Raw genomic sequence first — 16,283 nt, forward strand, 5'->3', positions numbered from 1 at the left:
TTAGCCTGAAAAAAATAATTATTATCGTTGAAAACTCCCGAGTATTAAACAAAATTTCAGCTGACATACAACTGAAGGTCACCTAGAAAGTTGGATTTAGAAATCTGGATAATGGATCTAAGGGGAAAATCATTATATTTTAATCACAATCAATTAAATTATACGACATGTGTCTGGAATTAATAAATTGTACAGTTTATCATAGGTTAATGGAGGAATGGAAGAAGTAAGTAAAACTTAAACAAAATTATTTAAAGTGATATGATGATATGTAATGATATGTACTAAACAAACATCAATGACAACCAGGCAAACATAAGTGCCTTACTTCATCATTTCATTGTTTTTGATAGTTTAATTTGATTTAAATATAAGAAACTTTATGATTTTAACAAATATGGAACATTGCAGAAGCTTCATCGCCTTTGCATCAATATATGATTATACCACAAAATTTAATTTTCATTTGATAAACAAGTAACCAAAAACACGCTGCAGCAATCCTATTGCTCCTCATCCCATTATTATGCAAAGTAAATCGCATGCCGGCGATAAGGGAAAAAACAAAAAACTTTCCCCAATCGTACTTTGTAACGAAATCATCACCAAACATAATGCAAGCAAATTCAATCGATACTCCCATCATGTTTCATGTACTGTTAATGCTTTCAAGCGTGCTTAACGAGCAATGGAATGTGAAAAACAAAAATCGAATACAAAACAAAAGCACCCAAACGTTGCAGGTCACCAGATAACATCCAACCGGTGGGTCTGAAAACGGAAATCTGGCTTAACCAAGCACCATCGCCCTGTTTTGCTCCAAGAGCTGAAGAAGCAAAAAGAACGCAACAACGCAGCGCTCCACACAAAGCGAAAACAATCAAAAGTTTGAAATTAGTTTTTCCACCCCTTTTTGTACCACGGCTAGAACGGAACGCTCCCACCACCTTCCATTGGAGGATCGATAAATTAAGCGACCGAGCAAAAGGCCAATAAAGCAAAAGTTGTTTGTCAAACAATCATCATACGGCGGGGATGTGAGTGCGCGTAGCTTGCCCGGAAGTCGTACTGTTGTGTGGTGAGGGTTGGCGCAAAATGGAAGGCACGAAATGAAGCAACCGTATGTAACACAATATTACACATCGGAGTTTTACTCCGCTCATGCTGTGGCTCGTTGTGATCGTTCCAAATCAAAACTGTCATCGTTGCGAGAGGAAGATACGGGCACACACACAGGTCGTGTGGTATGGTATGATCGCATCGAACGTGTTTTGCGTAGCATAGCAGTATATCCGCAGCGCACCGGGTCGGCAGAAAAACCATTCCATTCGTAGCGGCACGTAATGGTTTGGTGATTTATTCAACGTTCGCTAATTGAAGTTTGTTTATTATAAATGGGATGGCTTATTAAATTTGTAACGGTTGCATTACCGCAAAGCACAGCAGATGAGGTTGGCATTTGGAGCGGAAAAGCTCCAAGGCTTGTCATTTTTAATGATTTTAGCTGCCGGACTTTCCAATTCCCAAATGCCACACAACCCGCCCGAAACAATCCTGCGTGTCGCTGCGTGGAAATGGGAAAATGGACAACGCCGGAACACGCACTAAGCTCCTGGGAGGAGATTATCGCAAGCCCTACCTACCGGTACCCGTATAATGATGCGCTAATCAGGCTAGGCGAGATTGTGTTGCGAATCCGAATTTAACTGTGCTTTGGTGGTGCTGTGCGTGATTTAATTAGCATTTTTGGGTGGTAGCGGCTGTAGACGCTGGTTTCCATTTCAGCCCCGAAGCGAGTCGAGATATGTTACGTGATTTTAAATGATCGCGCTCATTTCAAATCTTGTAAAAGGAACGTTTTAAAACATAAAATATAAGATGCTTTTTGAATTCCACGTCCATTTACAACAAACTCAACTAATTTAATGACAAATGATTTTTTAAATTTCTCAATATTTTTGTGACGTATTATGTCCTTTCTCATTTTTTAGAGCTAATCGCTTGTTCCATTTCAAGTTGTAAGTATATTTAGATTTTTAGGTCAATTATTTTACACACTTTGTTTGTCCGGTTTTCTTTCCCGACCCATTCATTTTCGTCCCAATGTCTATCGGCGAGAAATATACTAACTTCCTGTCTCGCGTGTGTTTATAGCTTTCGTATAAAATATATACTATACTATATGTATATATGCTGTTTTTTTGTTCTGTCCTATATATATATAACTATGTATATACGTTTCGCACAAGCCGTATGTTTAGTACGCGCGCACTGGTTACATTACAAGCTAGCCCTATTCGTTTGGTTTGTTTTGTTTGTTTCTTTTTTTTTAAATGTTGTTTTGTTTTACATTTACAAACTTTACGTTTGCTCAAGTGTCATTTGTTATTTATAGTAATCGGTTGTTTTATCTTTTTATAGTGTATGTGTGTGTGTTTTTATTGGGATGTGCGTTTTGCTTCTATAGCGTTTGAATGTCTTTACTGGTCTTGTAAAACGGATAAAAAGGATATTAGAAATTAATTAAAAGAATCAGGAATGTCTGGTCAGCAAAGCACATAATCTGCTGATACAAATGGTACGAGCGATAATGGAATACAATGTATCACCCCCAATGCATACCCGCTATTTCATCACGAAAAGTCTCAAGAAGCAATAAAACGATGCATTTGCAGAACCACAAAGGGCATGAAGGGAAAATAAAACTTTCGCTGGCCGTATAAGATCATGATTAATTCTTAGCGAAACTCGTGCGCGCACCACTCGCGGATAAACGGTCACGAAAGGCCGTTTACAGGGCGAGCGAGCGCGCGCGCGCGTGTTTATTTCACTAGAACTGGCATCGGTTAAAAGACGTTCCCAACACTCCCGCCCGACCCATCAACTTTAACCCGATGACTCGCGCACCATTGCGAAACTATCTTCACCGCACGGCAGTACCCGAGACCGGGGCAGAAAGCTCTCCACCGTTGTTGCCGAGGCAGTAATTACACTTTCGGAAACTTACACCCTCAACCCCCCGTGTCACAGGCGTGCCCCGGGTTTTATTTGCCGTCACACTAATGGTCTGCCACCTTTCCAGCCTGGCAAAAAGGGTCGTCCCTTTCCCCATCTCAGCCCGGGGGAGGGAGGGGCTTTGATTGACTTACGAGAGAGTAAGGTCTAAGTTACAGCCCTCAACTTAACGGCTTCCCGGGCCAGCCCAGCAAACACACGCGGTGGGCGCTAAAGTTTTCCTCTCGCCATTCATTCATTACTGTTCCAGCACAGCGCTGTTGCAGTACTGTGGTTGGAAGATAGAACCAACCGGGGAGGCGGGTGAGTGGGTTGGAGAAACATGAAAAATTACTTACAGGCAACTTTAACGCACAAAATAAACAGTTGGCAGTTGGGTTCACCTTCCCTTTGGCGCTGGGTTGTTCGCAAGCCCAGCGGGTCAAGTTTCATTTTCCAATTTTCAACAACACTACTCATGCTCGACTCGCGCAAGGATTCACAGTTTGTGGCGGCCTAGTGGGTTGCTTACATCGAGGACTTTCCGTTTGTGCCGGCTTCATTGGAGGTTATTATGTTTACCTCTTTTTTTCTTTTTTCTTCTAACGGAGCTTCTGTACAATTTAATTACTCGTTCTTTCACATTTGCTGCTTGTTAGCTTTGCATGGGGGTTTCTTACTATTCGTTGTGCATTTTGTTGTGAATTTCTGTTGTGTTTACGTTCGTTTTTTTTTCTATTTCACTGATTTTTTTCATGTTCACTTTTATCACTATCACACTACTGGGTTTCTTTTTCTCTCTTTCTCTTTTTCTTATATCTGTTTGCTTCTCTTGTGTCTTTTTTCCGATTATAATAGCGTTTTAGTTATTCTTTTTTTCTGTATTTTCTTTTTCTGCTTTAACTTCTACTGTGTGATCCCGCTTTATAAATGCTTTAATTACTTGTTATACTCCATACGACTAAGTTGTTGCACACATTCACGCTTTGCTTACTTTGTAGTATTAGAAGGAAGTATCAGAGGAAAGCTAAGGCCACGTATTATGTTGATGTATGTGTTTTTTTTTTCGTTCGATTTCTAGCAGAAGTTTTTGTTGTTGTTTTTTTTCGTTTTCTTTGCGTGTTTGTGTAGCAGTGTTTGTTTACTTTATTTTAATTTTCTGCAATTTAGCGGTTGTTTGTTCTTCTTTTAACTATACAGCACCATTCACGGCGGTTTTGCGTTTTGAGTAACAGGGTTTTTACGTTTTTACATTACTGTTTTTTGTTATTGTTGTTTAGTTTAATCGCAGTTATGCTTAGATTAGTACGTGTTAATGCTTCGTAATGCGTTTCGGTTTTGCGCACTCTAGTCTGAGTCTTTCACTTTTATACACCCACATCTACACGCACGTGTACTGATGGCACTGAGACACATTTTTTGTTGTTGCACATTGCAGATTTCATTAGAAAACGAAGAGAAAATGGCAAAAATAAAGGAAACATTTCAACAATAGATTTACTGTATTGTCACGTTCAATACTTGCGGGTTGCGTGTAGTGGATTGTGTGAAACTAAATACTTAAATTACTTTAACCAATGTGTTTTTGAGCGTATTAAACAGCGTAAGGTTGTGTGTTTGCACCTTCCTTTCCTTGCTGTCTTTTCACAACTATGATGTGACCTTGCAAGAAGGAAGGAAAGGCACAAAAACATCCAAAAACATATCAAAAACAGCATCCAAAGCTCGCTAACGTAACGGAGAGTGCGGCAACCAACTGCTTACGCTTTACAATGTAATACTATTATGTTCTTAACGGTAATGTACTTTGTCAGCTACGGGTTTTTTTTCTTCTTCTCTTTATGCGGTTTGCTCTACATGCGCCAGTAATGGTTTCGTCACCCGCAATCACTTTTACACTTGGGCCCTTTTCCCCCCATCGTGGCGGGTGGGGGTGGTTTGTGTACCATTACTGTTTTATTATTTATTGTTATGTATAGCATTGCTCAAACTGTACACCGAGCTCGGGCTCGAGTTCGAGTTCGGTCACAGCGGTTATCTGTACAGTAGTGACGACGACCGGCGAATGGGAAGTTTAAAATGAAGCACAACAACATCTTGTTCCCGGTGTCACTGCTCCGGGTCCGTCATCGTTACCGGATGTCGATCGAACGGAATAAGTAATGAAGTGGCGGAAAAAAGTACGGGGAAAAACGGGGAGCAAAAATGCAACTGAAAAGGGATGAATAGGAACAAAATATTCTTCTACTTTGTTTGTGTTTGTTTGTTTGCTTGAACGCTGGCAAGAGCGAATGAACGAACGTGTATTTACAAATGCGAAAATTACTTGCCCTATCCTTGTAGTGTCCTCTTTCTCCGGGAACCTTCAACACACTTTCTCCTCTAGCTTTTCTACCAACCGGCCAAAGAAGACAGATAGCAATAAATAAACATAAACGATTCTAACGACAACCAGCCAACGGGAACACCACAAATAAGCAGGTATACACACACACAAATTTAGCCAGGAGTGGGGAGCATAGTCGAACGAGTAGTTGCTTCGCCCGGAATGTGTGCACATCAAGAAGGTAGAAGGCTGGTTTGCAGAGAGAAAAAAAAAACAGAACTCGGACGCTGCAGTGGAACGGTTGGACCTAGTTAGACCCGCCCGAGTATGACGACGACGCAGCGAGCAGACGACATCGAAATAAGGGGAACGAGACACAGGAAATGAACTTACTACGGCGAACCCAAACACCCAACAGCAACGAGTACTCGTGTCGTGTCTTGGCTGGCGCTGGTTGGCTTCTATCTTTACCACGAGGATGCTGCTGCTGCTGCTGCTGCTACTTCTGCATAAACAAATTATGTATTCAAACAAAGATCCTGCCAGAACGTTGAGTGGGCAACACAGCGTGCACGAATGGCAAGAATGCTCTACGGCGGTTTCCTGTGTTTTTGCCGGGGCGTTTCTGTTTCACCTCTTGTTTTGGTACGGCACTCTGCGCTTCCTTCTGCAGCACTAGTAGCAGCAGCAGCAGCAGCAGCAGCAGCAGCAGCAGCAGCAAAAGACAGCTTTTGATTTGGGCTTTTCCATCTCCCTTTCTCATTATGGCCCGCTTGGGCCATAGGTTGGCTGGTTGTATCTTCCCAGCTTCTCCCCCATCGGACGCGTAAGTACATTTTCTTTTGAAAGCGAAAGAAGAGCCCACTCGCCCACGAGTGGTGGGGCTCGAAAAGCTTTACCACCAAAGAGCTGCGACACGATGTCAAGTGTCACCGAAACGGAACGGCACCACGGAAGGAGAAAGCATTTTCTTCGTGGGGGTGGGGGTGAGGAGAACGGGATTTAGCTATCGAGAGGCGAAGGAGAACCACTTCCGGAAACAGTCACAAGGCCCACAATTCGCCTTGGTGAGTCTTTCTATTTGGGGTTTCTCGCTTGTGTTTCACCTCTTTTCCTTCGCTCACGGATGTCACGCGGCGGTGAAACGTGCGCACCTGGTGGAATATTATTGTTTTGCAGGGATATGGGAAGGGAAACTTGCTTGCTTGCGAACAACGCTCTTGTTGCCTGTTGAGTGCTTGCCACGCCAAACAAACACACACACACACACACACCTGGCCGCAAGTCTCATCTATTTTTGGACAAGGAATGCGCACGGTTTTTGTTTATCTGCTTTCTGCGCCATTTACATTTACCAAAAGCAGTGTTACAGATGGAGAGGATGTGCCGGCTATTATTGTATGCAAAATATTGATATCGGAAACGAAATGAAGATTCCAGCGAAAAACTCGTTACATTTCCCATGTTCGGGGGAAAAAGAGGGAAATGAATTTCAAGTGCAATTTTGACCGCACGTTTCACGTTGTGATGAGGCTCCGGCTACTCAATTTGTGTCCTTCATTTCTTCCTAGACATAAAGCACACACACCAGTAACTGCAATTCACTCCTAGAAGCATCAGGAATCGTACCAAAAAAAAAAAACCACAAAACAGAGCGCATGAATACTGAAAGCAATTTCACCATTTTTTCCACCCTTGGCCAGCGAGAAGCGCCGAACAGCGAACACGAAAGGTAAACGAAACAAATCAACATTTGCTATGAAAATTCAAGCGAAATAGTAATTTCATGGCATGGTTCTCGAGCTTCACCGAATGACCACTCAAACGGAGTAGATGAGGGAAAAGTGAGGTCTGGCGAGAGGCAAAACACAGACAAACACAGCAACCGCGCCGGAGCGTTCTTGACGGAGCGTGTTTGACTCCTTATTTTCCAAGGAAGGACAGCAATGGCGAGCGCAACGCGCTAGTGCTTCAAAAGTAAGTGCACTTTTGTTTTCATAACGGTTGGAATATAAATTAGGTTGAAGCGAAGAAAAAAGAAACAAATTGCTGTGTGCGTCGTGAGGCGCTTTGTGCGTATAAACTCGGCCGGCAAGTATGGTTTTGCTATTCATATCTCCACCACTCTACAAATCGTTTAGCAATAGACAAACCGCATTGTCAGTGAACGAAAGAAAGAGAGGGAGAGGGGGAAAATAGCAGTATGCTTCAGACCATAAGGTAAACAAAATTGTGCAATTTTTTCATTCTTTTCCAACTTGAGGCAGAGCAACACGGAATGTGTTGTTGGTTTGTTACACGCAAGCACTGTAAAAACGCACCATCCAGAGCGAGACGGACGAGCAAGCTATAGGGGGGCGTCAACCGTGAAAGCGTTTCCTTTCCGGACTCACAAAGCACGGTGGTACGTTCTCATTCACCCCACCCCCCGCCGAAGGATAAGCGCTGCCCCGGGCACGACACACCGAAAGAAACAATTAAGGAAAGTAAATTGGCAAGAGAGTGCGAGTGAGATTAGGAAAAGTAGATAAAAGCGAAACCATTTCCGCCTTGCCCCGAGCATGGGGGCACCATCGACCTCGCCCGTAAGGTGTTGCCATTTACCTTCTACGTACCGGGCAGGATTTGAAATAATTTCATCGGTGGTATGGCTAATGCTTCAACTCAACGCCCCAGAAGGTAGGGACACACGCTAGTCCCGTTGTTGAAATCCAAAAAGAGATGAAAGAGACACAGAGAGAGAGAAAAGGAGAGCAAAAAAACACAAACAATTTAAAGAATCTCTCTTGGCGGAAGGCAAACGAACGTGGCCGCACACCTTTGGTGGAAATAAAAACACAAAATCCGCACGCCCAACCCATAGGAATGTAATCAACCTCCACGCACACGCCTTGCACAAGGATGTGTCGAATCCGCCGTCGTTGGCCGGTCTTTAAAAGGCGAGTGAAGTGAAAAAGCGGAGCAGAAGATGTAAGGGAATAGAACTTACAACGTGAAGCACAGAAGGAACCGCCGTTCCTGGCGTGGGGCTGTTCTTTACGGGTTTCTTTATGGCTTCGTACATTTCCCATTTCGTTTGAGTGTTTTAATACTGTGTCCGGTACGTTCCTCCTTCTCCACACCATTCCTTTTTTTTGCTACCACATGAACTCTAGCTTTGCACACACACACAAACACCGTAAGGTTCCGTGTCGATCCGTGGCGAACATCGTTCCGCTGCTTGTCTGTGGCGGCATTTGCAGCCTTTTGTTGTAATGCGGTTCCGATCCATTTCCACTGTGTCGTCCGTGTATGTGCGTTATTTTAAATCCTTCTCATCCAGTTACAAACTAGCACATCTTTGTGAGCTATAGAGCAACCGGGGGCCCTGTTTTAACTTGAAAAAAAATGAGCGAATATCTTACGGATAAGCGCTGAAGAAAGAAAATGATGACAAAGTGTGATCACAGTGAAAGATCGATCATTGCAAGCGGGATCCGGGTGGCATGGAACTCACTGATGGTTTAGGACTCTTCGATTTTACTGGATTGATCCAGTGTGCTGACCTGAAGCCCCTGAAATGCTTGAAGATTGTTTTTCCGACAGATGTAATTCATAGCCTTGTAGCTGCCGAATGGTCACCGAAACTACGTTTTTTCTTCGCTTTCCTCGCTACACAAACGACCTATCCGTGTCGTATTACCACTTGCTCAGCGTTTGACACTTGAAATCCTATCCGACCGCTTTACCGGCTGGTCATAAAATCCGCACCTAAGGGGAAAACAGCCGTCGTGCGGAACAGATTACAGAATTAGGAGATTGCTGCTCTGTTCCCGTCAGTGCGCGACAGGGACAGGTACCAGAGACAAAAAAAGGCTCCACTGCTTAACAAACCACACGAAACGTAGGCCCTAAAAAAGGGGATGTGTCCTTCTGATTAAACCTATTTTTGTGCTATAAAATAATTTCGTTCAACAGCAAACCGTGGGCGGGTGGTGGTGCTGCGGTGGTGGCTACAAACGGTTGGTGGTATCTGGTGCTGCCTGTCACCTTCTCCGTCCCTCTCGATGGCACTGTTGCTGGCAATGGAGTTGTTGGTGGTGGTGATATTGGTTGAGTAAAATTAAATTCACCGATTGTTTCGGTTGGCGGCGGTGCATTGCCCACCACAACGGCACACCTGAACGCTGTTGCTGCTGCTGGTGATGGTGGTGATAGTGATTTGTGCTGCACGCTCCACCGATCATCTGGTTCGTGTTGGGCCCGGCATGCAGGTACCACTACCGAGGGCGCCCGCCATTCGCTACTGTCGCTAATGGTCGCCACCGGTACAGTGGCACTATTGTGCTGCTTTTTGCTGCCGGTCCACTGCACCGCCCTCGGTAGCAGCGTCCCGATTAGCAGCAGGTCCGATAGCGACGACACCCACCAGGACGACGATGGGCTGTTCTGCTGCTGCTGGTGCTGTTGCTGCCCTGGAGGGTTGGTGTAATCGGCCGCAAACCGTTGCTGTTGCTGTTCCGTCCGAGCTGCCCGATATCGGTGGCGATTACCGTAATCGATGGCTGCACTGTAGTGCTCTGGTTTGCGTGTTTTGCTCCATCCCGGACGTGTCTGTAAGTGTTTGCTGCTGCTGCTGCTGCTTCCGGCAACGCTGACCCGTTCTACACGGTCCTGCTCGTCAGACGGATGTTCTGACGTATCGAATGCTGTTGTCGTTGCCACTGCTTCCACCACCACTCCCACTGCTCCCACTCCCACTGCTAAAGGTTGCTGCTGAGGGCACCGATGGCCCATTTTCGGTCATTCGTCCCACAAACACTGCTGCTTCTCGCGCACGTAGTACGTGTACTGGTGGCACTTGCGACACGTTTTGATCCCGCACCGGTAGCTGCCCCCGTTGTTCTGCAGTGCGCTTTCCGGCTTGCCCTTGCAGTACTTCAGCCCGCACGGGTACCAGCCGATGCACATCTCGAGCGTGCAGAGGCACGGTGCCCAGATGGCGCTGACGTCGCTGCACCGCGACGGTGCCGTAACGGTGTTGGCCGACGGGAACAGCTTCACCGCCGACTCCAGTATCGAAATCGATGATCCTGCAAAATGGAGCAGAGAGAAAGAGAGAAGGTGAGCGAATGAATCGTAGAGCAGCATGTAGTAATTGAAAAACTGGAATGGTAATAGAACAGACAGAACAGCGCGCGGCTGTATTTTGCAGCGTTTTTTTTTCATTTGCTCAAACGATGGTCCATTCTCGGGCAGCGCGTGCAATGTGAAAAGGTTGTTGCCACTTCAAATTAATCCCCGAGGCGGCGGTGCACCGAGCTGCAAGCCGTGTAGCCATGTAGCTTGGGCTTACAATGTAGCCGCTCGGCATAAAGGAAATGAAACTAGTTCCACGGAAAACTGTTGGCAGCAGTGTGTGTGTGTGTGTTCGGTATAGCAGAGCTAATGGATGAAGCGTAAATAAAGCGTACGGCTGGACAGATACGGACATCGGCCCGTTCGTCGTTCATTAGAGCGCACGTATAATCATCTTCCTGGGAGGCACTCTTCATTAGGATCAATAGCATCGATGGAAAGAGTTCAATCAGGATGGATGTTCCAACGGACATTTTATTGGTTGAGAGTAGAGCTTTAACTTTGATGACGTCCTCAGGTCATTTGACATTTTTGGACACTGCATTCTTATGCAGTAGACTTGAAAAGTGTAAACACGTTGAATAAGTGCACCACATGAGAAGTCGATCAGTATACATATAAAAAGTACCAAAGACATTTATAAGCATTTACATCAATCATAAATAAATCTCGTTCTGTTTTACTGTAAACCTTCAACCGAACAACACATGTAAGCTCCTCATAGAACCCGCAAGTTATTGAACAAAACTTAAGGTGGTATTCAGAAGCATCAATAAGACAATACTATTGATGTGCTCTCTGTAGGGGACCCACGACTCTGATCCGACTCCAGCTATTGTTAGTCCGATTCCGACTCCGACAAAATCGGAACCAATAGTTCCAGCCCAGAATCGAAGCCGCCTAGAGTAGGAGTCATATGGAGTCGTCCGGAGTTATCTGGAGTCGTCCGAAGTCGTCCGAGAACGTTCGAAGTCATCCGGAGTCGTTCGGAGTCGTCCAGAGTATCCGGAGTCGTTCGGAGTCGTCCGAGAACGTCCGATGTCATCCGGAATCATTTGGAGTCGTCCGGAGTTGAAGACGTCCGGAGTCGTCCGGAGTTGGAGAAGTCCAGAGTCGTCCGGAGTTGTAGACGTCTCCAGACGACTACGTTCCGGAGACAGTTCCGAAATTTTCCGTGTCGGAACAGAGTCAGAATTCAGATTTTTTCAGATTCAGAATTCAGAATTCAGAGAATTCAGATTTTTTCCTACTTACCCATCACTGGACAAAACGAGCAAGGTATGGGATTTGCGTACTTCTGGAACCTCAACCAATCATAATTTTAGAACGAAATTAGGCGTTTCTCATTCAGCTTAAGTAAAATGTCTTTGTACGTGGCTTAAATACTTCACAACAGTCAAAAACCTTCTCTTGGCTTATAGAATAAATTTGATACAATGACATTTTAAGCACCAACCTACACTTCTTTGACCCTAAGACATCGTCACACCATTATAATGTAGAGCATAGCATGTAAATAGCTGCATAATATACATTGACACGAGCAAAACCAAGTGCGTAGCGTGTTTCCTGCCTAATACACAGGCCCAACCCCGATAGAATGACCACACCTGAGAGAACTGTCGTGCCGTTTCGTAATTAATGCATTTGATCGATATTTTACCCATGCAACAAGAGAAACATTCATTTGCCTTGGCGTAAGCCTCCACAGCGCGCCATGATTTACACGCCAACGCCAGGTCGACTGTGGTAACAACCGTAGCGCTGTGAATTTCTACCATAAGCACACACGGGAAGCTACGAACCGGGCGTATGCATACGTGAGTACAACTTTCGCACTCTACGCGTGGAGCACATGCCACGTGGCATGGAACACCGGAACAAAGCCCTGAACTGAAGCCCGCGGGTGGAAATTGCGAAGCAAAGCATGACGCATTTGTCGAGCCCGGCCCGAAAATAGCTTCATTAAATTGGGTTTCAACACAGCCGGACTGCCGATCCTCACTCCACATTCACTTCTGTATGTGTGTGTGGGGGGGGGGGGAGGAAAACTTGATACCTTGAAAATGGCTGGCTTACATCTCATTATGTTCGACGGTTCCAGGGCGGGCTCAGGGAAAATCACTCAATCGATCCGTCGCTGTCGTCGTCGTCGTCGTCGGTGGTCGTTCGAGCGCGGGATTAGGCCCGTACATGCGATCCTACCCGACGAATGCCCGACGACGTACAGCTGTCATTTTCTCAGCGCTGCATAATTTATAGCAGAACCGAGCCAGCCAATGAGCACACACACACTCACACGCAGCCGTGCACCCACCACACGGCCATCTTGAATAGCTTTACGGATTCCATCCTGCCGCTTCTTCCTTCCAATCTCTCGCATGGCAGTCACCTTTACTATAAATCTCCATTACGTGTTGCCTTTTCTTCCCGGCCGGGGCAGCACTTTAAGATCGCTTGCTCGTTGCGCGCCACGCTTTCGAGGAAGCGTGTGAAAACTCCACCACGGTGCCTGTTTTTTTCTCTTCCATAGTTGCTAGAGAACACGATGCTGCCAATCCAGCCAACAAGCGAGGTGAGAACGAGCAGCAGCAACAGCAACGGAGGAAGCAGTTTGACCCTCCATTTTCGGGCTAATCAATTATGGAGCCGGGATTAGAAATCGATAGCGGGGCGGCAGCAAACCCATTTACCGAGCGCGGAGCATTACTGTTCACGCTTTTAGGGGTGTTGAGGGAAGAAAGGTGCAAATGGAATGGCAGGTCCCGGTCAAGGGTTCGCCCAAGGGTTGCCTCATTGCTCGTGGTGCTGGTTTTGCCTTCACGGTGTGCCTTTTGTGCATTTTCTAACCAACAGGTCACACACACCTTTTGTGTGTGTGTGTGGGTCTGTGAGAAGAAATGAATTTTTTAACAATGGCCGTCAGCTGGTATCACAAATGCACGGCAATCGTTCCAAGAATCAACCGGTTTTGCTGGCCTGGGGATGAATTTTAATACGCTTCAAAGCTATTGGCAACCCCTACTGACATGACTGATGACTTACCGGCGTCTCAATGGACAAATGGGGTTAAGCCTGCCAAAGGAAGGAAGAAAATCATATCAACAGTTCCCATATTCAGCTGCTTCGTTCGATTCCTTCCTTCGTTTACCTTCGATTTATGTTATGATGTTTTTAGCACAAATTCAGAACTTTTTTTTAAATTAAATCTACTAAAACCGTACATGCAGAAGCTTTTCTTTCCACAAAAATAGCAACATTTCATTCTATTTCCGTAAATAAAGTCCGTAAAAAACCCCTGCCACCCATCCAGTTGTAAAAATGTAATCAATCATGCTTGATGAGCTGCCATTATGATTTATTGTGGACAAATTTGCACGAAACGTACACAGAATGCCACATTCATACCGCCGCCACCAGTTATAAAACCATTCTACGGTGTACATTATTATTGCCACTGCTACAGGGCAGAAGCGGGACAGAAGCATCCGTTTCTTGCACTACTACAGCACACACGAAAATCGAATTTCACACACAGACACATCCACATTCTTTCCTTTTCCTAGGCGGGGCAGGACAATTGTCAATCAAGTTCGGGCGCTGAATAACTTCCGCGCCCGGCGGGATCTCGATGGAGATAGTGCCGCCCGCCCTCCCGGCCCGACACCGGAAACGAGTTTCTATTTCGAAACGAAAATTGCTTCACCTTCCGAGCGAGCACCTTGCGGCTTGCGGTGTGGAGGGAGCAAAAAGGGAACTTTCTTTCTTTTTTTGGTTCATTTTTATCACTTTGTCCATTCGGTAGAACAACTTGAAAGCAAATAAAAATAGTTCGTACGTAAGTTCTGGCTCAAACAGACTCCCCCCGCAGCGTAATACAACAATCGGGTCTAGTGTCTTCGTCCTGTGCCAGACGAGCAAAGCTCGCGCAGAACGAACCCGACGATGACGTTTGACATTTGCTGGAGCGTCGGGCTCGGTACTAATTTGATATCAGTTTTATTATTTGCTTCATTCGATCATCTCCACCCCGGCGCCCTGAAGGTGTTAGAGGATTGCATGTGTGTGTGTACAGAGAGCAAAATGTACACTTGCCCGAGCAAAGCATGACCGGATTCCCAAGCACATCACATTTTCTTTTTTACTCCCCCTTAGGGGGAAAGGTATGCTCCAATAAGTACAAGGAATTCTAACATACCACACAACAGCGAAGCAAGGAAACGGCTCGAAGAAGAGACTTTTTAGAGCAGCACCGCAAACGAGCGCAAGCAATGAAATAAAACTTATTTTATTCTTCTCTAAGATGGAAGAGCGCAAAGAGCATAGAAAGCTCACTTCCCCCCTTTTGGCTTTAAACGATTACCCACCACCACAAGGAAGAAATAAAAGCAAACGCTCAACATACATTCGGTTCTGCAGCCGGCATAACGATCGAAACGGCACACCAGGAAATTGGAGCGCAAATGTCCCACTGCCAGCACAACAATCCCCCTCCCCCCCCCCGACAAGCAGCAAGGAGGACCGGATGGCAGACGTCCTCCTGTGCTCTCGCCACGCATCGGCACGAGACATGCTCCGGAACGGATAGCAATAAAACGGACGATACAACGAATCAATAAATTTCATAAACTGTGGGCATAAAATAAATAAATTATTACCTTTTAAAAGTGGTTTCGAGTGAAAATTATGTGCATGATATGTGTGAGTGTGTGTCAGTAGAGTGCCCTTGTGCGTACGAGCGAGCGAGCAGGAACGCAACGCAATCGGCAGGCAGTTTATTAGCTCGATCGATCCGTTCGATGGATTGAGCCGCATTTAATGATGGCCTGGTGCGTGTGCGTGTGCGTGTGTCCGGGAAAATTGTGTTCGGTTTTCAGAATAGATCTAACACTGCTAACCGTAGAGCTTTCGTTGTGCTTTGATGTTCAAACCAGACGGGAATGGGTGGAAGCGGACGACTCCCGGGGAACGGCCGGCGAGATGGATCCAGCCGAACGGATATGTTGGCACACAGAGGCTCGACTGTGGTTACATTTTCAAATAATGTTTTGCTAGAAATTATTAATTTCAACATATTTTGTACACTTCATCAAAACATGCACATTAAACGAAAGCAGCTAAGCACATTCGCAACGAAAGGCCATGTTTTGGTGGGGCAAGGAGTGATTTATTTCCAAATGCACTTTTCGAGCCACACAGCTGTGCGAGTTTTGCCCACCATGCGCAAGCGATGAAAAAAGCGAAACACCACCACCGGAAGACCCGGAACACTGAAAATGCTCATAAAATATGATAAACGGAAATTCGAAGTGTATCGTAGAATTGAGTACATTGCTAGAAGGATAGTAGCAAACGAAACGAACGGCACGAACGGAGCAATCTAGCCAGCAGGCATTTATCACCGACGATGAGAGTATGACTGTTATTATTTTTTATCCTCGTTTTTTTGTTGTGAGACTCCTCCAGGACGGGGGCAAATGAAAACCTCACTCTCCCACCCATGCTTTTAAACAGCCAGAACAAACGTTCAATGATCGTTTTTTGCTTCCTTCTACTCCTTCGTGTGAAACGTGATGTCGTTATAAATTTAGCAGCAAACAGTGTGAAGCATTTCTTCGCAACGCATGAGCAACCGTTAGAAACGTGTTAACTGAAGCGTTTAACATTATCGAACACCAATAAAGTATCGCGATCAGCTATGTTGCCCACTTTTAATGGCAAAAAGTATATGAAAATATTGACAAAAATAAATTAAACAAATATTATTAAATAAATTAAACATTAAGATAATCTTTACAAAACTGCCTTTGTAGATATATTTATCTCGTATTACTATTTATCTCAT

General features: G+C 45.2%; 1 protein-coding gene across 1 annotated transcript in view; it reads right to left on the bottom strand.

Moving 5' to 3' along the window:
- Window positions 1-2,214: 2,214 nt before the first annotated feature.
- The window catches only part of LOC120955474 (out at first protein), an 85,104-nt gene continuing 71,035 nt past the window's right edge, over window positions 2,215-16,283 (bottom strand). The window contains exon 5 of the mRNA XM_040376368.2: window positions 2,215-10,392. Within this exon, the coding sequence (XP_040232302.2) occupies window positions 10,103-10,392 (290 nt within the window). The 3' untranslated portion in view covers window positions 2,215-10,102. The remainder of the gene's footprint in view (window positions 10,393-16,283) is intronic.

The sequence above is a fragment of the Anopheles coluzzii genome, chromosome 3 (assembly GCF_943734685.1).
Source record: "Anopheles coluzzii chromosome 3, AcolN3, whole genome shotgun sequence".
In the NCBI taxonomy this organism is placed as follows: domain Eukaryota; kingdom Metazoa; phylum Arthropoda; class Insecta; order Diptera; family Culicidae; genus Anopheles; species Anopheles coluzzii.